The sequence below is a fragment of the Prionailurus viverrinus genome, chromosome B2 (assembly GCF_022837055.1).
Source record: "Prionailurus viverrinus isolate Anna chromosome B2, UM_Priviv_1.0, whole genome shotgun sequence".
Lineage (NCBI taxonomy): Eukaryota > Metazoa > Chordata > Mammalia > Carnivora > Felidae > Prionailurus > Prionailurus viverrinus.
Window position 1 is genome coordinate 39,381,345 of NC_062565.1, and position 23,723 is coordinate 39,405,067.

At 42.5% G+C, this 23,723-nt stretch overlaps 2 protein-coding genes across 12 annotated transcripts in view; one reads left to right on the top strand and one right to left on the bottom strand.

Moving 5' to 3' along the window:
* Window positions 1-4,481: 4,481 nt before the first annotated feature.
* OARD1 (O-acyl-ADP-ribose deacylase 1) lies at window positions 4,482-10,395 on the bottom strand. Of its 3 annotated transcripts, none has more exons than XM_047858596.1 (6): window positions 10,171-10,395; window positions 9,297-9,376; window positions 8,624-8,768; window positions 7,647-7,705; window positions 6,511-6,623; window positions 4,482-5,147 (listed from the first exon to the last, which is right to left on the bottom strand). In XM_047858596.1, exons 2-6 carry the CDS (start codon window positions 9,333-9,335, stop codon window positions 5,045-5,047), a joined length of 459 nt encoding a protein of 152 aa, XP_047714552.1. In that variant the 5' UTR covers window positions 9,336-9,376; window positions 10,171-10,395; the 3' UTR covers window positions 4,482-5,044. The 3 variants fall into 3 exon arrangements, with proteins under 3 accessions (XP_047714552.1, XP_047714551.1, XP_047714553.1); XM_047858595.1 differs by lacking the exon at window positions 10,171-10,395 and adding an exon at window positions 10,023-10,164; XM_047858597.1 differs by lacking the exon at window positions 10,171-10,395 and adding an exon at window positions 9,469-9,688.
* Window positions 10,396-10,636: 241 nt separating this feature from the next.
* NFYA (nuclear transcription factor Y subunit alpha) overlaps window positions 10,637-23,723 on the top strand; it is a 33,306-nt gene continuing 20,219 nt past the window's right edge. For 2 of the 9 annotated variants that reach the window (XM_047858585.1, XM_047858590.1), the window contains exons 1-4: window positions 10,644-10,795; window positions 17,432-17,564; window positions 19,121-19,207; window positions 22,022-22,168. In XM_047858585.1, the coding sequence (XP_047714541.1) occupies window positions 17,490-17,564; window positions 19,121-19,207; window positions 22,022-22,168 (309 nt within the window). In that variant the 5' untranslated portion in view covers window positions 10,644-10,795; window positions 17,432-17,489. Of the gene's footprint in view, window positions 10,796-10,970; window positions 11,172-11,207; window positions 11,365-17,416; window positions 17,565-19,120; window positions 19,208-22,021; window positions 22,169-23,723 lie in introns of those variants that run through there. The other 7 variants (XM_047858591.1, XM_047858592.1, XM_047858589.1 and 4 more) reach the window with 6 other exon arrangements.

Here is a 23,723-nt window from a genome sequence, read left to right on the forward strand (position 1 = left end):
AATAATTAGGACACAATTAAGGCCAACTTGGCCTCTTGCTGAGGGTAAATTAGACTCTCACAGAAACAGGCCGATTACCCTCAGGAAAGAGGGTAAAAGATCCTTTGCTAACTTTTTTTGAGTTCGGTCTGATCTAGTTTGCTCCCGCAGAAATGCTATAACCAAGTCCCTTCACAAGGCCTGAGTTACTGATCAAGATCCTCCAGAAACGAAGAAAGGGTCTTTACCACCCTCTTCTCCAACTTAAATTCTGGAACAATTCACATATTAACAAAATGTGAATGCAGCATGCTTCTATGAAGCTTCTATGAAGCGATGAAGCTTCTATGAAGCGATCCAATTTACTCTTGGTGTCTCTCACCCTTAATATTCTTAAGAGAACATGTGGCTTCATAGACACGTTTTTGGAAATATCAATGTTCTGGAGCTCGATGTTGCCAGACGTCTGCTATTAGACATGCACACAGGGTGCCTGATAATTCTCCAGCTGAGCATTTGCCAATCCGAGAGGACATGATTTTTGGCCATTTTTTACAAAAAGCAGGGCCCATTGAATTCAGTGAGAATATGGTCACGTAATGCAACATGGTATTCTGTTCACATAAAATATGACACCGCTCTAGTGGTGGCGAGTGATAAAAATAGATTTCTAAGGGTGACTTCTGAAAATACCAAACTTTTAAACACCTTGAGAATTATATTAGTGTAGGTGCTATCACTGTAATTATAAACCCTACTCAGACTCCAGAATGATGAATGGTAGCTTAATTTTAACTATAGTATACTTTCTTCATAAATGCCTTTCTGAGTCACAGGCCACTTCTTCCAGCTGCCTAACCAGCAAGTCTTCAGAGATGCGTGTGTGTGCATGTGCGCGCACCTGTGCACGCACGTTGTTTCTTCCATTAGTTAAATAATTAGATAGCTAAATCTGCTATAAAAAGTAAGCATTTCAAGGAGGATTAAAAGGAGCTTTTAATTTTGGATAATTGAGGGTTGTATCTTACGCTAATCTAAACGGAAGTAAAATAGATAAATCAGTTTGAGGGGAAAGTCCATTTCCAAGTCAAATTATTTTAAAATAAAATATTATTGGACATGTTCCACCTTATAAGCCTCTTTCCATTAGTGTACATGACCGTATTATCTGGACCCATTAACATGCTTCTCTGTACTGTATTTGAGTTATTCATGTTCCTGAAGGGAAAGGTTAAAATGTACCCAGTTAAAAAAAAAAAAAAAAAAAGGCATGAAATCCAGTTGTAATCTAAAAGCCCTAAAGAACAACTCCGCTTAGAATACTAAGAAATGGGCATTTGTTAAAGAAAATTTGCCCTACGTTTCTTATTCCATCTTTTTTAAAAAAATGACAGAATAGGACTTAACCATGTATCTAACTCAAGAGAATAGAATTAAAGTAGGGATCTTCTGGGGTTTTCCCTGTGTGAACCACACCAAAACATGAATAGAGCAAACCTAACACTGGGAACAGTGGAAATCACAGGCAACTGGGGGAGAAATTCAGATTGCTGGGGAGGGCACACAGAGACCTCAGCTCAAAAGAAACTCTTCATTGGGGCCAGCAGAGCTCTCAGTAACATGCTTTCTTGTTTTCTCACTAAGGTCTGCCTGCTGCCACCAGGAGACAGCAGTGACATGTATGGCCATCTGGGACATGTCTGACTTCCTAATACCACTTGAGCTGGACAACATTGGACACCAACCAATCCTCCTGCACAGGCCCTCCAAGGACTCTAAATATACTGCTCATGCTGTAAATCATTTAAGCCATGGCTCTCTCTAAGGCTGCTCTAAGGCTGCTCTTGGGAAAAGTGAGTTGCAAGGAAAATGACAACTGCATATGGGCCGCAGGCATCTGTGGGGCTGAGGGGCCTAATTATTCCCCCAAATGGGTGGCTTTGAGGCAAAGAGCCTCAGACCCAAGGTTTGTGCAGATCTTTGAAATATGTCCGGATGTGTATTTGTTAAGTTGTTTTTGTTTTGTTTTTTTTTTTAAAGAAAGATAGCAACATTAATAAAAGAAGTGGTGTGGTTTTTCTGTGACCAGGTTTTTTAGGGAACTTGGACATTTAGAAGTTACTATGTACAGGGGCGCCTGGGTGGCGCAGTCGGTTAAGCGTCCGACTTCAGCCAGGTCACGATCTCGCGGTCCGTGAGTTCGAGTCCCGCGTCAGGCTCTGGGCTGATGGCTCAGAGCCTGGAGCCTGTTTCCGATTCTGTGTCTCCCTCTCTCTCTGCCCCTCCCCCGTTCATGCTCTGTCTCTCTCTGTCCCAAAAATAAATAAACATTGAAAAAAAAAATTTAAAAAAAAAAAAAAAAAAAGAAGTTACTATGTACAGTGAACAAGTCCTAGGAATAGGGACGCTCCCAGGCTATGAGCCAAGCCAGGATATTAGAAAGTGGAAGGGAGGCTTAATCCAGGGCTTGTCCAGGCAACACAGGATACTAACTCTCCTAGGCGGACTTCCCACCCCAGTCTTGACCTTTATCCAGTATTTTCTTCTGTGATTACTTGTAATTGAGTGCCTTTTCCCTTCTCTGAAGACAAGGAATATGGCGGAGGGTGAAACAAAGGCAGGGGAAATCTGTTTACAAGATATCCATGTTCCGACTGCCAACTAATAAGCAATTAGCATCTTAAGGAGAGGATAAGTAGGATTTCAATGTTCAGACACACATACTGTAGGAGTAGTTGGTATGTGGTACTCAATGGTGATGGCAGGATGGTGTCAAGTCTCGTTTCTTAAAAGGCTTGAGTCTTATGGAGAAGCAAAATTTCACATGTGAATTTCTGGGTGTTTGCCAAACTCTAACTAGGTTTCCAGGAATAATGTGCTCATTCTATCAGACCATGCCTCTTCTTCCCAAGCTTCAAGTGTGATAAATCGTCAGAATTTGACCCCAAGACTATATGCAAATGACAAAGCACTTTATCGTATCCCTGCTGAGTCCCAGAATTCCACTTACAGCCAGTCCTCCACAAGACTAGTCTTTGTTCAAAGAATCATCAAGGCTCATACTCCATGAAAAAAATTAACCCTAATTCCTTTAAATGTAGAAGCCTACAAAATCAATGTTTTGAGCCAAAAGCAAAGATTTATTTGCATAAACAAAATACTTTCATTCTAAGGTTGCTCTTACCATCCCACTCTCATTCTCTGTGTTTTGTATTTAGACATTTCTTTTACCCCTTCGGTTTTACCATATGTGGACAGAAGTGAAGCTTCAAGAAAACCTAACAATGAACTTGGCCCTGCACTACCCCTACCCAACAACATGAACTTGTCTGTTCCAGAGATACAAAAGTGAAGTACTTTTTGAAACTGCTGCCTCCTATCAGGCTGCAGTGTGATAAGAACACGAGTCTAAAGTACAAAGATTATATTTAACTGGTGTTTCCATAGTGTTTCAGCAACCCCCTTCTGAAAACCAGTTCTTTTATACTTGAGTAAGCAGCAAGTCCCAGGACAGACCCAGAATTCACTCTAGGGAGAAAATCAATAGTTGGGTCTCGCTATTTTAACTTTTTAAAAAAAGCTGATTTATTTTGAGAGAGCGAGAGAGCCAGCATGCAAGCGGGGGAGGGGCAGAGAGAGAGGGAACGAGAGAAGCGGACTCCGTGGTGATGTGGGGCTCAGACCCAAGAACCATGAGATCATGACCTGAGCCAAAACCAAGAGTCGGGACATTCTACTGACTGAGTCACCCTGGAACCCCTAACTTTAATTTTTTTCATTTCAAGTAGGCTGTACGCCCAATGTGGGGCTTGAAAGCAAGGCCCTGCCATTAAGAGCTGCATGCTCTACTGACTGAACCAGCCAGGTGCCCTTGTTTTAATACCATAGTAATGGTAAAACAGAAAATTCCACTAGTTTTCCCAACACCTTTGATACTGAATCCGGGGACATACTCTTTCACCATGAGCACAGGAGTGGATAAAGTGGTGCTCTCTTAGCTTAGAAAGAAAAGGGGACTAATATTTACTATTCTCCATTCCAGCTGGCTGCATACCACAACCTTCTACTGCTTAAAAGCACAAAGAAATATAGCCAGCCCTCCACCCCACCCCAAACTACCAAACTAGAATTTCTGAAGGAAGTGGGCCTTTTTCTTAAAAAGATTCATAAGGATTTTGTTGAGAGCCGCTGATTTGTTGAGTCATTACTCTGCCCTGAGCAATTCAGCAGGCATTTACTATATGTTACCTCATTTGTTTCATGGCTGAATTCATACACGTTCAGTCACAGAAGCTTTGTGGTGGAAGAAGAAAGAGTTCACCAGGAAGGGATTCTAAACCCTCCTTTCCAGAAATACTGACCCACAGTTCTTGTCCATTCTGATTTCTTCTCACCTTGCTGCTCTTCCCCCTGGACCCTTTGTCTGATTTCTCCCAATTAATTTTCAGGCGAATCTTCCATTACCCAGGTCCAGAACAACAGATGTGTGTACAGAACCTCACTAGACCCCAAAAGAAAAGATATTTATTCTTCCATTTCTGTCACCACAAATATCTTATTAACAACATAACACTCATCTTTGTAATTTAAACAAAACAAAACCCATCACTCTCTCCTAGGATGAACGTGACATTAGATTAATACTAAGCAAACTCACAAATGACAAAAGATGGAAAATTAACTGAAATGTTCATCCTTCCTGAAATTTCTCTTAAACAGCAGAGAAGTATAATCAATGCTGCCACCCAGTGGCAAGCCAAACAAGTCAGGAAGCATCCCGGAGAAAACAGGGGTCAGAGGCCCAACATCCGGTTTCCTTGCCTCCTATCAGGCCATCTACTCCTTACCTTGCAAAAAACATCACAGCAACATTTCCCAAGCAATCCCTCCTCCACAGTTCCAGTCCAATCATGAGAATACAGTAACCCAAGTCTGGCCTGTGACACAGACTACTTCACATGAAACTTCCCCTGACCGAGGACTTAAATAGGCCATTTCACCCAGTGCTATGGTCCAGTAGGGGTTAAAACAGGAGAATGCGGACACATCCAAAGCGCCCGTCTGTTCAGAGTGTGTACACAGTAATTCTGATGTCTGTTGCTTCAAACACCTCCTCAATCATTGCAGATACGTTTTCCCATTGCAGACGATCAAGACCACATCCAATCCTGAAAAAGACAAAACATCTCCGCTGGTTGTGATGAAGCTATCTGAGAAGGCACTTCTTTCCACCTCCCTTAGGCTGTACGCACTGAAAGCAAAAAGACAAATGATCTGGCCTCACACCTAGGCAGCTATGGCGGGAGTCCGCAAGTTAATTCCTGTTGTGAGTCACCTAAGGCTGTTCCTAGACAGCCCCAACATCCAATAGCTGTCACTTCTCTTTTGCCTAATAAGGTACCACTTCTCAATTGTTTGAGGCTACATTTAGAAAATGTATAACTGCAGTGATATGGGAACCTCACTATCCTTCTAGATCTATTGATAAAAACTAGCTGGTATTTTTAAAATACGCTTATGATAAAGGAATGGAAGGTGAAGGAAGGTAAAAAGAAGGCCAAAGGACAGGATCTCTGCAAAAAGGAAATCAAATGTCGGGAAGTCCTGAGCTGATTGCATTTCAGTCTTTGCAACACCCTGGTGAAACATCAATCAGCCCATAAAACTCTACTACTACCTGGCACCTTTCTTCTAAGATGTTACCTTATTGATCCTCAATATCCCTACAGGAAAAAAAAAGAAGACTTAATATTGCTAATTTCACATAATTAAATCCCTGAAAAAACTGTGATAAAAACACCCAACAATTTCTGATACATAAGTCACGAATACATTAAAGCCCAAGGTAAGATGAGGGACCTTATAGCCACATTTATAATTAACGTGGAGCTTGGAGCAAACCTGCATGCATGGTCAGCACTGACTAAAAACTAGACTGACAGGAAGAGAAATGACCCCAAGCCTATTTCCTAAAATGAAAGTAAAGAGCATGTTGAACCCCCAAAGTCATTCCCTTAAGTTCCCAATAGCTAGGGTCTAAGACATTACATAAGTGACGTATCCTCTGGCTACTACCCACATGGACTACAAAACAAGCATGCAGATTAGAAGGCAGTGATAATTTATAACTTTTTCTGTACCAGATTAACGGGCTTGGGATACCTGAAGTGGCCCAGAAGAAAATCACAATTGCTCAGATTTGGTTCTTAAGCTTTTACTCCTTCAAGAACAGAGTCTCAGCCTTAGATAGAAGATGTCCAGATTCAACAGAGAGGACTCAACAACATGTCCTCCCGACTAAGCAGGCTGTGTGTTTTAATTATTCTGATTCATTCAACACAGGCTAAGAAATGGGTAAAACGTAGCCTGAGGTCTGACAACTGGTTCACTGGTGATGTTAAAAAGCTTTTAAATTTGTCCACTTTTAAGCCTGTATTTTGAGTGAGGCTTTCAAGTCATTTGTCTCCCGGTGAGACAGCAAATGTCACCACTCGATTACAAGTATTCATTCGGGGCCCTGGATTTCCTTGCCTGGGCATAGAGAGGTCGGTGACTCCATTCTTCAGACAGTGGGACTTCATGGCCTCTAAACTCTTCTGTAAGTTTTCATAAGTTGGCTTATGTGAAGCCCTTTTCTTTGTAATCTGAGTACAAAGAATGAATTTAAAACTTCCATTAGTCCAAAATGATAGCCAAAGAAAAGCCGTCACATTCTCACAACATCCTGATCATTAAAAAACTATATACTTTCAGAATTCCTTAGAGCAGGACAAATCTCATATTGTCCCTTCCAGTTATGGGAGGCCCTCAGGAAAATCCACTAAACAGGGCCTGAGAAACCCAGAGAGCACCATGTAATAACTTTTCCTTTTCCCAAGAAGCCCAGGAGATTAGCAGGCCGTGCCTATTGTCTATTGTTTTTAAACAAGGTAGGTCAAAGTCTCTGTGCCACTTCCAAGAGATAAGCAATGTATCTGTAACAAGAACCCATACCACCTAAAAACTTCCTGTTATGTCTATTTATTTAGAAACCACAGTTGTTTGCTTTTCATTTCTCTATAAAGAACAAAGAGAAACTGGTAGTGTTCCAAACAAGACTGGAAGTCACATCGACCTTAAGGACAGCATCCCAAGGGCTTAAGGCATGTCCCCGTTCAGTGTGCTATCCACATCAGACTTGTAGTGGGTTGGCTGCTCTAAGTCGCTCAGCACCATCACCAAGCAGCCACACTCCTTCCAGGGCCTAAAGGACATATGGACAGTGGAAGAATCCCACATTGAGGCAGAAGGCAGGAGAAGAGCTAAGTAATACTAGGCACTGCATTTGAGAGGGAAGAACAAAAGAAAAACTCCTTTGGGATATCCATCTTTTGAGATATGTTTCTATCTCACCATAATTAGGAAAGAATTAAGGCACGGGGGACATCCTTAATTTTTCCAAGTCTTAGAACAGAGGCTTTTGGTAGTTGTCACAGTGGAGCTGGGAGGCAGCCTCATGCTCCTTTCCAACGCAGTGCTCCCAATAGCCACCACCACTGGATCTGGGCTGGCATGGATCAGAAGTTGTGGCCATCTTTGTCTGTCTAGAACGGAACATCACGAGCAACACAAATGCAGCAGCCCACATCCAGTCCTTAGAACACCGTAAGAACTGACCCTCGTCTTACCAAGTAATATATATATCGCCCATCTCTCTTCAGAACAGCCACTTCTCCAGATTTCTTTTCTACAAAAAAGTTATTTAATAGTAGAAAGGTATTTAAAAAAACAACACCGATTTGCATTCTTCAATTTAAAATAAAATCTTTACAGATTTGACTTCAGTACTAAATAATTTCAACTCTGAAGAAACCTAGGGTCTCTGTTAACACTTTGTTTCTTATCAGCCTTCCTTAACCTCCAGCTTTCTTATCCGTTTTCTGTCTTGTTTTCCTCTTATCCCGTCCTGCCCATATTTTCAAATACACCCTTACTTATTCACTTAAAAAACTTTTAGTAACTTTTTCTTTTACATATAAAGAGTTACTGTGTTAAGCATTATGGAGCACAGAGATGTGTAAAAGTTCCTAATTGGTGAAGAGCTTTCAATGAAGGGAAGGTGTCCTGTTTACAAAGAACTACAATAAAAAGCAGTATAAACTTTTAATGGAATCACCAGTGGAGTCTCCGACCCGGTAAGCCTGGACCGTGATCTGAGCAACTATTGCCAAAGCTCTGCATGTGATTCTAACTCCTGTCTCTGGTTTAAAATCACTGGTAAAGTGATGGGAACGATCCGTAAGGAAGAGGTTTTAAACTCCTCTTTGAGGAGTAAGTAAAATATGGGTAGACAGGATCTTGAATGCCTAGTTAACACCTATGGACTTCGTTAAGCACTTCTGTTATTAAAAGTTTCAGAAAACTGAAGTAATATCAACAAAGTTTAATGACAGAGGAAGAGATTAGAAACGTTTATGAGAATTCAAGTTTGGTGTGATGAAGACCCAAACTGTAGGCCATTTTTGTAGAGGAAAACCTTAATCTGAAGAGTTCAAGTTCTCAGTGGTTGGGAACCACTGCATGTATATCCTAATAATTAAAATGTAACAGGTGATTAAGACAGTCTAGCCAAGGCGGACGAGTAAAGCTGTTTTTCAAAACTCACGTTGATTTAACAGCTCCTGCACCCCTCCAAATTTCTTCTTGAAAAGGACAGCTATCCCAGCACCCATTCGACAATCCTCACTGATACAGTGGGCTAAAGAGTCTGTTTTGGGGCATGCAAAAAGGTCTCCTTTCACATAAGTGATCTAAAATGTGAAGAAGGGAAAAGAAAGGTTTTATTTGATACAGAAAAACACTAAGATATTTCTTTCATTTTCCTTTATTGTGTCTCCCACCACTGCCCCTCCTTGATTTAAAACCAAATCTGCTGCGGCACCTGGGTGGCTCAGTCAGTTGAGAGACCGACTCCTGATTTCGGCTCAGGTCATGACCTCATGATTTGACACTGAGCCCCAGGCTGCAAAAACAGCGTGGAGCCTGCTTGGGATGCGCACCCGTGCGCGCGCGCGCTCTCTCTCAAAACAAATAAATAAACGTTAGAAAATAAATAAAACCAAAGCTGCAGAATTTAAGGAGTTAACTACAACAAATTAAAGCATGGGTAAGAGAAAAGTGATCATGATCTCTGCCTCGTACTGTATCAGCCTTTCTGAAGCAAATCAGCTGGGGAGGGGGGAAGACAATTCAATTATGGCTTTAATTAAAGTGTTTATGCTTTTGACCTTAATTATTCTGAATTTCAGTTCACCAATAAGTTAATAGTTGCTACGCACTCTGCTTCCTTCTGGATCTTCATTAGGGCTGCCGGCCATGATACTGAGTCGCTATTTCCAGAACTTAGGTGTTTCTTCAGCTACGAGAAGGGAAAAGGAAAAATGCTTAGGCAGCCTGAACATATTATATTCAAATTCCCTGACCACCCACTTGGTAGTCTTCTTCCCCCACCATTTATCGCTGAATGGGAGTTCGTTCAGGCTCTATAAAGTATTACAAAATTCTTCTGGGGCAAGAATGAGGAAGGATGGCTAGGTCTGGAGGCGGCCGGGCCCCGCTCGCATTTCGCGCTTTCCTTGGGGGCGCCCCGCTCGGCCAGGGGAAGGAAAGGCGGTCCCTACGACTCGTCTCCTCCTTTTTCCGCGCCCGGGCAAGGCGGATTCAGGACTGTCTCTTCTCTGCAAAACCAAAAGTACTTCCCCAGTGGGTCTGGCACACGAGACAAAAGGAGGGACTTGGCCACAGTCCCGCTGAGCAACCGAGGAGTGTCTGGACCAGGGGAGTTGTACCGCCGAACCGCAGGCGGGAAGAGGGAAAGAGGCCTCTCAAGGAAGGCTCGCCCCCATCTGCTCGTGGGGGGGGGGGGGGGGGGAACGGGACGGGGAAGGAGTCTAGAGAGGCCTCCCGTTCTGTCGCCCACCCTAGGGCAGGTCAGCGAGGGAATAGGGCCTGTCCTAGAGTCCCGTGGGAAGGAGAGAGAAGGCTCCCTCAAAGCCCCAACATACCGGGGTTACCCTTCCACCTGGAAAGGAGTCGGCCGTTGCGAAGTCCCGCCCCGCGGGGAAGGGCTCCGGATCCAGCCCTGGTAGGTGGGAAGCAGCAGACGAACCCAGACACAGAACCAATCCAGCCACAGCCCTTAATTGCACGCACCTAAAATGGCCGCCCACCACCCGGGAGCGGGGCGGAAACAAGCCTCTCTATCAAGCCAGCCGAACTCGCACTCTTTGGTAATAGCCGCCGAACTTCCGGCGGTAAAATCCGTGGAAAGTCCCGCCGCCGCCCGGGCATGCGTAACGAGACAGCCCGCCGCGAGTGGGGAAGAACGGCGCTTGCGCCTTAGCCCCAGGGGTGTGTCTCCAGCCACCGCAGAGAAGGGGGTGGGCAGTTGGCAAAGAAGATAGTTAGCGCCTGCGTAGTACTATGTTTAGGGCGGTGTTTGAGTTCAAGGATCTGGCGCGTCCAGAAGGCGCCTGCGTATTCCTTCTGCTGGAGATGGTGTCGAATCAGGAAAGTGGGCGTGGCTCCAGGGAACGCCTGCGCGATGCTCCCTCAACTGGGGGTGGGGTGAACCAGATGCTGGGGTTAGGGGGCGTGGTCTCAGGGGCGCCTGCGCCGAGGCGGTTGGAGGGAGGCCCGATTCCCCTTTGTTCGGGTTCGCCATTTTGCGAGGCAGCGGCAGTGGCGGCGGCAGCGGCGGCTGGAGCCTCTGATTGGGTTTCGGGGTCCGGTACTGGAGCCAATCAGCGCGGGCAGCGAACCGGGGGAGCGAGGCACGGTGAGTGTGAGGAGCCAATATCCAGCGGCCCAGAGCCGGCCCCAGCGCCCCGATTGGCGGGTCTCGCTGACCACTCAGGAGAGGCCCAGGCGCCCGTCGAGCCCCGGGAGTCTAGCTGAGCCTAGCCGAGCGGGGCGGCCGGCAGCCCCGGCCGAGGGCCTGTGAGCGCCCCGGGCCACTCCCGGCCGAGGCCTGCAGGGGGCCGCCCCGCGCGGGGATGGCGCTCTCGGGAGCGAGCACCTCTGGGTCCAGACCCTTGCTGGGTGGCTGTGCCAGTTGGGGATGCGTCCGCATTCTCCCGGCCCTTAGGCCCAATTTGTCAGGCCACAGGCTCGGGGTTGGTGGGCCTGCCTGCCACGAACGCCCATACACGCAGGTGCACACACGCTCGGGGCCTTGGCGATCTCCTTCAGATCGTTCGGGCTTCATACTGAAGCCCTCCTTTACACCCTCCACGCTGCGGCCTTCGGGACGGGAAATCTCCCACGAGGGCCCGCGATCCCCAGTCTTCCGAGAGCTGGGTCTGCCTGTGTGCAGCCCACCTGGGTCGCGACTGAGGCCTGGGGAAGGTACGCGCCGCGGCCACGGGGCCCGGAGAGCGGCGGGGAGAGGGAGCCGGCCCGCCCCCGCCTCGGCGCCCTGCAGGCCCGCCCCCGCCGTCTCCCGGGTCGGGGGAGGGGGTCCGTTAGTGCGCCCACCCTCCTGCCCCGACGCGCCCCTCCTCTGTGCACGCTCAGCCTGGGTCTCCGGCCCGCCGCCGTTACCACCCCCTTTTGGCTCGTCATTTCCTCTCCTCCCCGCCCCGCTCGCCGGGGCAGAACCGCACACCTCCGTCTTGGAGTCCGACCAAGCGGTCTCCCTTTCTTGTCCTGGCTGTACAGCTGGCCAGCCCCTTCGGTGCCTGGAGCGTCACTCTTAGAAGATTGCCAGCCCTGCTCATTCCTTTTCCCGGAGCAACTCTTGTTTCTCACATCAGTAGTCTTCTCCATTGCTCATCCTGTGAACTCTCTTTTCTTTGGGAATGTAGAATTCTTTTGTTGTTGTTGTTTTCCTTTCACCTTTTTGTGTCCCTTTGAATGTGTCAGGCTTGACCCATTAGCTCAGTCCATGGGCATCTTTTGATTTATTTATTTTTGTATACTTTCCAACTCCACGTTAACGTTTTGTAAGCGGATATTTGTAGAAACTTCACAGTGTTGTGGGATTTTCGTTAGGGTGAGAAGAAGAATGCTGACAGCCATGTCTCTAGCAGTTAATTTGTACCAAGCAGCGATCTGTGTGCTGGGGAGGAATTAGGTAGAGGTAAATAGTAAATAACCTTACTTCCCTGCTGGAGATTGACAAGCGAACGACTAATTAATCCTAACGGTACAATGAGGCCAAGTTCAATTCTGTAAAGTACTGATGTGTGAGCTACCCACAGCCTCAGTGGAAGACTCAGTGTTACCACACTTTTCACCGGCCTTGGAGGACAATGGGATTTCTGCAGACAGGAAGGAATGGAAGAGCACTACTCACAGAAAAGAACATGTGCGGAAGCACCAAACTGTGCTTTTGGAAGTGGGGGACCCGGCGGGATGGGCTAGGACACTGGGCAGTTCTGATGACAATTTAGGCTGGAAAGCCCAGTTGGTAAAAGTGCCTGTATATCTTGATAAGAATTTTCAGAAGCAGTTAATTTTTTGGAGGTTCAGATGGAAGAAATCTGAAAGTATGTGTTTTTTTTTCCCAGGGTTGGAAAAACAAGTTTCTGACCTGTGAGCTTCTGCTCCATAACAGCATCTGAGTTTTGGGGCAGAAAGGGAGATTTTTCTCCTAGGACTTTAGAAATTTTTACTCAACCACCTACTACAGTCCCTGGCACATAGAGGAGGTCTTAAGTATATGGTGCCCATTTTTTTTTTTTAACATTTATTTATTTTTGAGACAGAGAGAGACAGAGCATGAAGGGGGAAGGGGCAGAGAGAGAAGGAGACACAGAACTGGAAGCAGGCTCCAGGCTCTGAGCCATCAGCCCAGAGCCCGACGTGGGGCTCAAACTCACAGACTGCGAGATTGTGACCTGAGCTGAAGTCGGACCCTTAACCGACTGCGCCACCCAGGCGCCTCTATGGTGCCCATTTTTATAATCATATTTAAGGCCATACAACTGGTAGGTTTCAGAAAACTCCTGATCCAGTGCTCTCTCCACTATGAAAACTTCAGAGACAGGTTTTTTTGTTTTCATTTTTTAAAATCATCTTTAAAGATGATGATAAGTAGTAAATAAGGTTATTTACTATTTACCTGTACCATGAAAGATGTTTAAGTCAACTTAAATTCATTTAATCCTTGGACATTGTCCACATTAATAGGTGGGCACCATGTCTAAGGCATTTTTTAAAACATTTATGTTTGCTTTTTGAATATTGTTTTAACCTTGGCATGTAAAAACAGATATGTCTAGTCACTTTAAAACCACCAAGCACTTTCACTAGACTTCTTTCCAAAAGGCAGTTTATAAATTAGAGTCTGGTCTCTGTTGTGTTACACATCTCTAGAGCCTCCACCGTCTGCAGAAGAACTTCTTTGCCTGGAATTTTAAGAGACTATATTCTAGCATCTAGCTTTCTTCTCTTGACATGGAGCTTTTAGTCCGCTGTTCATATCCTGCAGTTACTCTGTCCTTGCTTTTATGCTGTCTCTTCATTTAGAGTACTCCACCCCTTCCCACATCATCACATTTATAAATCCTTCTCACACTTTGGACCAGATCAGATGCCACATTTTCCTAGAGACTTCCTTGACTTAACTGTCCCCAAGTGGAAGAAATGTCTGTTCTCCATATTACCTGTTTCTCTCTTAGGGTTCCAGTAAAGATTTTTACTTTACCAAACTTAAAGACTCTTTGAAGTTAGGATCTTCGTCGGGGTTTTCTTTTTATTTCTGAAACCTTGAGGGTGGTGTCTCGCAGGTGGTGCATCATTAGTGGAGACAAGGAGTGAATTAGGAACTCCAATCCAGAAATCTCTTGGACAGTAGGGAAGGGACAGTTATTTTTTTCTCCGGCCTTTTCACAAACAGATCAGGACTCATTTGCTGAGTTGTGAAGTCAATTTGCTGAGCAGTGCTGCTAATTTTTTATAATGCAATAGGAAATATTAATGTGTACCTTAGGTTACACAAATCTAAATATTCACAGAACTTGTTTCAGTTACTTTTTTTTCCTCTGTTATGTATGCGGTGATTCGTGATAGAAAATGTGTTTCTTCCTGTGAATTGTGGTCAAAAAAGTTTGGAAGCACTGTTACAGCCTTTACCTGGTAGTGATTATTAAGTATGGTAATTTTGAGGGGCTTTTCACATGCTTATGGTTGAGTTTTGGGAAATTTTCATTTTAAAACGTGTATAGAGCCACATAGAATGGATTCCTAGTAGTTAGCTACATTTAAGAGTTCTGCACCTTGAATTGGGAAAGAAGGGGATTTTCGTGCTCGCCAAAATAGAGACACACTCGCTCTTTTGAGGGAGAAACTGTTAGGATCAAGAGCTGGACCGAGTAAATCTGGCCGACTTAATTTTGTTCAAAGCTTGGGCAGAAAAGCACTCGAGGAAAGACAGTGTCACATTATATTGCAGTTTTGCTAACTGAAGCTTGTGGTAATAGGAGCACGTGGCTTCAGTGAAGCCAGTTGGGTACGTTCTCCCCATTAGCAGTCTCAGTATCATGCGGCAATCTGAATCTCTCATTAATGTGAGACAGAATTAGACTGAGAACTGCTTCCTTTTTTACCCGTCAAGGTATAATGGATTGAAAAGTCTTTAAATTAGAGTGTTTGTATTGCCAGGATAAACTAGGTAAGAAGAAAATCTGTACGACGTTCTATTTATTGCTCATGTACTTGATAAATTTCTGGAAATTAGTGATCAAGGAAAAAAATCTACGAGAATGGGATTTGGGTGGGGGAGGTATTGAAATAGGACATTCCTTCATGATCCTAAATTTTTAAATCAACTATTAAGGTATAGTTTAGACACAAAGCGTAATCTTTTTAAGTGTACGTTTTGATGAACTTCGACAAGTTTATACACCTATGCAACCACCACAACAATAAAAATATATAAAACATTTTCATCACCCCAAAAAGTTCAGATGCTATATCCCAATCAACTTCCCACCCTCACCCCTTCCCCCCTTTCCAATCCCAGGAAACCACTGACCTGTTTTCTGTCTCTAGGCTATTGTGGTCTTTTTAGGGTTTCATATAAGTGGAATCCTTTGCTCTTTTGTATCATGACCTAAGGGTCATTAGTTTACAAACATAAATCTATTGTACTGCAGTTAAAGACAAGATAGTTCAGGGAAGACCATTAACTTCCCTGGCAGGGCCACTTAGTCTTGTTGAAAACCCGATTTTCTGTACTGTTCCCAGAATCTCTCAGGAGCTGACTTCGTCAACTAGCTCAGGAGTGAACCGGTGTAAAAATCAGAAAGTCAGTTTGTTCGTATGCAGTGAGAAATAACCATCAAGTTTACTTGTGTTGCTGATCACATTTGCTCTCTGTTGCTATATCTGTATGTAAATCCAAATTAGATAGTTGCTTGGTGAGCATTCTATCAGAGCAAGGGGAGTGAGTTGGCTCCCATATGGCTACAGAATATCATGTTGTGGCAGCATAGTCATCCTGTCCTTATTTATGGCTCTCTTACTCTGCCTACCCTTTTGGTTATGAGTAATAGGCTATGCACACATTTTAGTACAAACGTTTTCCAAACATATAGTGAAGTTGAAAGAATTTTACAATGAACACCAGCATACCCATTCCCTAGAGTCAGCTGTTCACGTCGTACCATACTTGACTTACTCCATTTTTTGATGCATTTCAAAGTGAACGTTAGACCTCAGTATACTTCTTCCTAAATACTTGCACATGCACTTGAATATATTTTATTTCTTTCACACCATATTGAGACAGCTTGCAAGTAATTAATCTCATCTAGCGTGTGTGGATTTATGGATAGTGGTGCATCACTTTGCTTATGTAACCTGCAGTTCATTTTGGCTGACATAAGTTTATCATTCAAATTTTGGAACATATGAAGGCCTAGAGAAAAATTGGGGCAAAGATTTATCTACATTTTGCTTATATGTATACCTGTACCTTCCCCATACTTCCAAGGTGAATTAGTCTTTGGCAGTTGGTATAATTTTAAATTTCGAATCAAGGGGCGCCTGGGTGGCTCAGTCGGTTAAGCGTCCGACTTCATCTCAGGTCGCGATCTCGTGGTCCGTGAGTTTGAGCCCCCCATCGGGCCCTGGGCTGATGGCTCAGAGCCTGGAGCCTGCTTCAGATTCTGTGTCTCCCTCTCTCTCTGCCCCTCCCCTGTTCATGCTCTGTCTGTCTCTGTCTCAAAAATAAATAAAACGTTAAAAGAAAAATTAAAAAAAAAAAATTTCGAATCAAGTCTATCCAAGGTTCTCAAATATTTCCATTTATCTAATCATGTCCTTATTTCAGAAGAGTCTGTAACTGATAAGGGTTGTGAGAAGGATAAATTTGAGCAAGGCCTGGATATTCGATAATATTAAAGACTTAGTAATTTTGTAATGTTTGAAATGATACTGTAGAGACAATATTGTGATAAACTGGTAAAGACAAAAGAAGAGCCTTTACTCTTTAGAGATAGATGCTGAAGTGTTCACAGAATTTTGGAATAATACAGTGTCTGGGATTTATTTCAAAGTAACTTAGGGGTGAGTGGAAAGTGGACGAGTTGTGTGAGACAGGATTGAGCATGGGTAAAAGTTGGAGATGGCTGTGTGGGGTTCATTAATGATCTCACTACTCTTGTATAGGTTTGGAAACTGCCATAAAGAGAATTAAAATTATATAATAAAGGGTAGGCTATTATTAGGCATTCAAATGCAAGAGTTAGGGAAACTTAAGTTCTTTTTAGAGGAACTCCTAGCCTCAATATGTTGTATAACACTTTCCTTCTATTTAATCTGTAAACATCATTTTTGCCATTACTATAACTTCTTATTCCTTCCTCTGAATTAAAATGCAAAACCCTAAGCCTTTGTTCGAGCTATCTACTTAATGAAGATTTTGATAAGCAAAATGGTTGATTTCAGGTCTGGGTAATTGACGTACTAAGCAATAAACCCTGAAGTTTTAAATTGCAGACCATATGTAGAGAACTGGAGTAACCCCTTTGGTATAGTATTGGCAGGCAGCAAATGTATGTTATAAATTGAAGAAACTGTTTCTCCTCTGAAGTCATGTGCAGACCTGGGAACTAGTGTTAAATGGGTCTTGCAACAAAGTGACACTGTAGTTTAAGGAGTATTTTTCTAAGATGGAAGTGTTGCACTACTAGACTACTGGTAGTATTGAAAGGTAAGGCTGCCAGTAAGAAATGACTAAAAGCACTTTTAAGACATGTGAAATGGCATTATGATGTTGTTGGTGTGAGTGTGCCCTATAATCGTAGATACAAATGATACCAAAATGAACATTTCCTATTCTCTTCCCCAGTTTTCTTACAAATAAAGCACAGCAGTAAGTTATCGATGTTAATCATCTGGCGAGGCTTTTGTTAACAATCTCACTTAGTTTCTTTCCCAATGTTTCTAATAGGAGTGCGTTTTGCAGTCTTCTAGGACCTCCAGAGTGAAACTCACTGTGGCCAGGATTCTAACTTGGAGGGATCATGGAGCAGTATACAGCAAACAGCAATAGTTCGACAGAGCAGATTGTTGTGCAGGCTGGACAGATTCAGCAGCAGGTATGGACGTAAAACTGCTTTAAACAGCACAGCGATGGGGCCAATACTGGCACTGCTTAAGTGGGGATTTAGAGGTACCAGATCTTAGGAATAATAGGTCTGGTGACTTGTGCCGAAGTGCTTTTTGAAGATTGGATTTGTTGCGCTTTCTCTCATCATGTGTTCAGAGCTCTGTAGTGTGTAGTCAGTCTGTAACCACATAGAACTTGCTCTTTACGGGAACCTGGTTTAATATGAAATTGCCCATTTTATTTTACTAAAAGTCAAAATAGTCTGTTCTCAGATGGAAATTTGGAACTTTGCGTTTTTTCTGGATTCACTTTTGGTGTTTCTTTTCTTGATGAAGCTAGCCTGTGATCTTTTAAGGCTTCGGCCACAGTAGATAAACCAAGATAGCCCACTTCCAAAAAATTCACTGGTTTTCGATTCGATCTGCCATGATGCTTATTTTGAAAAGCTCTAGATCAACATGAGGTTAATATTTAGACAACCACTCTTATGGGTAAGCTCATATTAGAAAGGAATTCCCTGCCGGTTTATTCCTAATTAAGATAGATTCCTTTCTTGAATTTATACAGAGATGACATTTTCTGACGCTCTATTCCTGGCTTCCTTTTAGTTAAAAGTTTACTTGTTTTTCTCCCTCGAAGAAAAGAAATTTGTCACTCATTGACTGGACCTGAGGCCAAGACTGGGAATGTTTTGTTTCCAAAAGGGAACTTGGAGAATAGAGAAAAGTAGATGGTAGGACATCTACCATCTAATGATCAAAGGAAAGAGCTGACTCTTGATTAAAAGAGTAATTATTTAAATTCCTTCACTGGCTTTCCTTCCACACAGCTGCTGTGGCTCTGGAAGCTTCCTTCAACCGCCTTCTTAGGAAAGGGGATTCCACAAAGGGCCCTCTATTCACACCAGTACCCTGATGGACAAATTCTTATTCTGTTAGAACTTAACCATTAGAGGTTATAAATATTAGGTTAAATCACTGAAAACATTGTTTCCCAGGTAATCCAGTTGAGTAGAAGTAATCTTAGTTTGGGGACATGAGAGCATTGACCAGCATGAAGATGATTTTGGTTCACAGTGATTGCTTCATTCTTTCTATCTGGTGATTGTATTTAAGTCCCAGAAATTCTTCATTGTAGCTTCAAAGCTGTAGAAACCTGATAACTTTGTGGTTGTGAACTCATTTGAGGAAATAAAAGGAGCATTAAAATCACGATAAGCAGAAGGATCCAATGCTTATTTCTGGGGGGAAGGGTTGCATTAAAAATTTTTGTGTTAATGATGACAACTATTTTGATGATTGAGTCATGGAAGTGTGTTTTGAGTTTCACTCGGGGGACAAGGGCTAATATCTTTAATCCTGCTTGCTACCCACAACAAAAGAGCTTCAGTATAGGGAGTCTGTACAGTTTGAAAGTCCTCCGCTGGGTGGGACTGTTCAAAGAAGACTCCCTCCCTCTCCTGTAAGAGGTAAGGTGTGTTCTCATGTCTTGACCTATACATTTCCTTCCTGATACATTTCAAGCTCTTCCTGTTCCTGTTCTCAGCAGCAGGGTGGTGTCACTGCTGTCCAGTTGCAGACTGAGGCCCAGGTGGCATCCGCCTCAGGCCAGCAAGTCCAGACCCTCCAGGTAGTGGTGCCCTCTCTGATTCTCTGTAAGCACTGCATGAACTTCTCCTGTCCTCACGTCTGGTGCTATTTGTGGTAGGGTCTCAAGCAGGAATGGCAAAGTCAATTGCATGTCTTTGATGCTGTTAACTTGTCTTTGAGGCTTATAAGATTCCAGTTTCCTCATGTTTCATGCCTAGTCATGTAGTGACCTCAGTGTCCATTTCCTGAAAATTGAATTTGGCTGCTGTGTGTCTTTGGGGATACCTGGCAAGGAAATGGTGTAAGTGACACGAAGAAATTCTTACAAGTGGCATTAGAATCTGTTTGGAGCTCAAGCTCTGTAATCAGATTGCATAGTAAACTTTTGTGAATTTGTGTTATAGTGGAACAGAAAATACCTAGAGTTAGAGGGCATTTTATTTTCATTAAAAGGGCAACTCAGCTCAAAATAATCATTGTACTTGGCAAGGTTTATCTAATCAATGAATCTTGTTAATCTCTTAACTGTTGCCTTTTCACTACCTTTCCTGGGGAAACCATGACCTATTTTATTATTAGATTTGCAAAGACTATCCTATACCTCTTGGTTGGACAGAGGTGGCATATGCTTTCTAGAAGTCTCAAGTCTTATAGCCACTATAAGAACTCTTACTTAACCAGTGCAGTTCCCCTAACATTATATATGGCCAAGTTAAATGTCGAAATCGGAGGTATGTTTTGGCCAGTTCCTATGTAAAAACGAGAGTAGAAGCATAAGTCTTCTCTGTGTCTGCCCGTTACTTTGATTAAAATGACTGTATTTTTGAGAAATTGGCAAAATTTGAGTGCCCTGCCTTTTTTCCTCCAGTGAATGGAAATGATTCAAAGTAGGACCTAGAATGCAGAACTGGCATCTCATTAGTGCTGCTCAACGTCCTGCAGTTACATGCCCCTTGCTGCGATCCTTTTACGTTAACCTTTCAGCCCCAGCCCCACACCTGCCACCGTGTCTCATGATGTCCTGCAGTCCATTCGGAACATAAATTAGGCCACAAAAGGCTAAGCTTGTAGGTGCTCCCAAACTATGTTCGAACCTCTGACTTCAACAGCTTGTTGTTCATGCTTCTCATGCTTGCTTCATCTTTTTGATATACAAAACAGTATTGTCATTAACCATTTGTGGAATGGGAATGTAACATGCTCTTAACTGTATGGCTTCTTGTCTGATGCATGTGTCGTTGTAATCACTCATGTCATAAACACAGTGGGCTCCTTGGAATCTTCCAACAGTTTATCAGTTACACGTTTAGCATGTCAGTGAGGGGAGAAGTTTAAGATGATGGGTAGTCAGAAAATTATGAACAGTTGTGCCTTAAAACTTGGGTTTCTTACTTACGTAGATTTTCTTAGAAATGGCGACACCTTATGGAAATGATGAAGACCTTTCCTCTAGGGGTCTCATTATTTTGAAGAACTTTAAATACTTCTCTCAGTTATTCATGTAATAAATATTCAGAACAGTCCTTTCTGATGGAGTATATGCAAGCATGACTGTGGCAAAGGGAATTTAATTTGATAAGGAAAAGAGAAAACATGAGAGAATCGGATTGTAAAGTCCTTTAAAAAGTAAAGTGGAATTTCTCTGAACAGTTTATAAGACTTAGGATTTCAGCGTTCCTAAAGCTTCTGACGCATTTGGTGTTGGCAGTGGTGGTGGCAGGAGGGGGCCTTAATATCTAATTGGTTCATCTAGGGCAGATTGATCTTTTCACCAATTACTGTTATTTAAACATACTTGCAGTGGCATTAAGAATGAATCTTTTAGTCATGTGAAAAGTCTTGTGTTCTGCTACGAATAATTCCTCAAAACAAAGATAGCATCTGTAAATGAAAGTTTTGGACTTCTAGCTGTTCTTTTGAACATTCCATTTTACTTCTAACATGGCTTGTTTTTTGGTTTCCAGAATGCGTTCATTTAGGTATTTTTATATTGGGACTCAGGACGTTACAGAGCATGTATAATGCCTTGACTTCTAGAGTAGTCCATTTACTCGAAGAGCTTGAAAGTTGGGAGATTTTTGGTACACTTGAGTGTGTAATTCCCATATTTATCACTGCTTCTGTTAAAACTGAAACAGCTATGCAGATATCACAGAGTCCAGTGTGAGGAATTCTCCCACAGAGATTGAAAACTGACCAGAAGCTATTTCTGGGCCTTTTCCTAGTGGGCTCTTGAAACAACCATAGGACTAGAAGTCCCAGAGTGAGATGAAGAGGGTAGAAGTTGTGTATTTCATTTATGCCTGAGAGACTATGGAGAAAAGGGGTCTTCTCCATAAGCTTCCAGAGCTGCTTGCTACCCAGCCTCCTGCAGTCTCTGCTGCGTAGTTTGATTTATTCCTTCCAGGTCATTTAGAATTTACACTCAGCCACCATCACCACCATCAACTACCCCACCCCCCCACCCCCCGTCATTGCTTCCTCTCCAGCCTTCCCTAGAAACTATTCCTGAATATTGGTCTCAAAAGATACATAGTCTTAATATTTTGATAAGTACTTTGTGTGGATTTAGCCTGTACTTGATGATAAATGCCTTATATCTGTGGAGACTTCCTAACAACCCTGAATATACTTCATTATATCTTACCTTAAAGTCTTCAACTTGGTGTTTAGTCAAAGACAGAGTATTTTCGAAGAAGATAACTTAAGGACAAGGACTTGAGACTTACTTCCTTGGTGTCTCTCCTACCTTTTCCCCCTCCACCAAGGCCGCAGAATAATTCCAGTGATTATCTTTTGGTGAAAACCATTTTGTGTCTCATGTTACTTCATTGTTTCTTATTTTATTTCATTCTAGGTCCAGGGGCAGCCATTAATGGTACAGGTCAGTGGAGGCCAGTTAATCACATCAACTGGCCAACCCATCATGGTCCAAGCTGTCCCTGGTGGACAAGGTCAAACCATCATGCAAGTACCTGTGTCTGGGACACAGGGTTTGCAGCAGGTGAGTGATGCAAAAAATGTTTGAACAGAGTATCAGAATAGAGGTCTTAAAGAAGAGGTTGTTAGAAACTGTTAGACAATTGATTTTACGTTTAAGTGTTTGCCAGCCTACATTCACAGTCACTTTTCTACTTTTGTGGTATCCGTGATATAAAGCAGAGCTGTATAGAAATTGGGCATTTCTGGGAAGGACTAACATATGAGACATGATCTTGAGCCCATTAAGAATACAAAAAGATGAGAGTCTAGTTTAATAGAAGTAATTCATTGGTTTGATCTTTGTCAGAGCTTCTGGGAACTGAGGGAGGGAATTCACAGTGTGCTTTGGAAATTGTAGTTTTTGGTCAGGGATGTCATCCTTTCGTTTCGTTCCAAGTAATTTATAGTTTGAATTACCTAGTAGGTGATGAAAAAGAAAGTATTTCAGTCCAATCCCATTGCACACCCGTAAAGCTATAGTTAGAGCAAAATTTATAACCCTTAAATACTTTTATTTTAAAAGAACTGAAAGCTGGGATTTCTTTCATAAAGTTAGGAAAAGAATAAAATGAGCAAAAAAGTAGATTAAAATTAAAGAAGAAAACTACCAAAAATGTAGGAAGGGTAAATAGAAGCGGATTCTTTAAACAGATCAGTAAAGTAGTTAGGTAAAGCCACAGGAGAGATGGATTCCAAAACCGAAAACAGGTAAAAAACAAGACATGCACCTCTGTGGCATCAAGTTTTTAAAAACTAGAGGAATTTGTATCAAGTAGGTAAAAATAAAAAGAGTTTATATCCAGTGCTAGAATGTATGCAGGGAAAAGGAAACACTCATCATTATAGATAATTTAAAATTCTGAAGGCATCTCGCTGTTAAGTACATAAGCATAAACTGTTGCTCTTTCTGCCCCACTTCTGAGAATCTTTTGTGTAAGAAGAAGAGCATCTGTGTATGGGGAAATGTACAAAGACATTTATTGCAACACTGTACTAGCAAAAAAAAAAAAAAAAAAAAAAAATTGTGACCTGAATGTCCCATTTCATCAATAAAGGTAAAGAAATGGCTGAATACGTCATACTCCATATATGGAATATTTTGTCCTTATTGAAAAGGATGAATTGTTGGCTGGAGAGGTAGTCAATATTGAAGTATTTTTAGTAAAAAATAATTTGCAGAGAAATACATACTAAATGATTTCTGTAATGAATAGCCAAACACCCGTGAGTGTATAGGTTTGTATACCTATGTTTCATTTTAACAGTTAAAATGATCGCATTAATAATTTAGTTTTTCTTACCGCCTTTAATCCCTTTATGATGATTGGTCAATTTGATGAATCAGAATTTATAATTTGCAAAGTGTATTCAGAGAACTTTTTTTTGCTTTATTTTTGGTTTTTTGCTTTTATGAGTAAGGTTACTGTAAATGTGTTTGAGTGCGATTGCTTCATTTTTCAGTTGAATTCTTAAGGTAATTTCTTTGAAGTGGGTGGATTGCTTGAGCAAAGGGTAAGATCATTTTTAAGGCTATTGGCATATTTTTGCCAAGATAGAGTTGTAGTTAGGATTAAAAA

What these genes read in the sequence shown, in the direction of transcription:
- OARD1 (XM_047858596.1), bottom strand. Translation starts at nt 9,335, where the DNA reads ATGGCCGGCAGCCCTAATGAAGATCCAGAAGGAAGCAGA. An exon ending in AAGATCCAGAAGGAAGCAGA is followed by an intron (nt 8,769 to 9,296) that starts GTGCGTAGCAAC and finishes TTCACATTTTAG; the next exon opens with ATCACTTATGTGAAAGGAGA. An exon ending in GGCGATATATATATTACTTG is followed by an intron (nt 6,624 to 7,646) that starts GTAAGACGAGGG and finishes CTTTGTACTCAG; the next exon opens with ATTACAAAGAAAAGGGCTTC.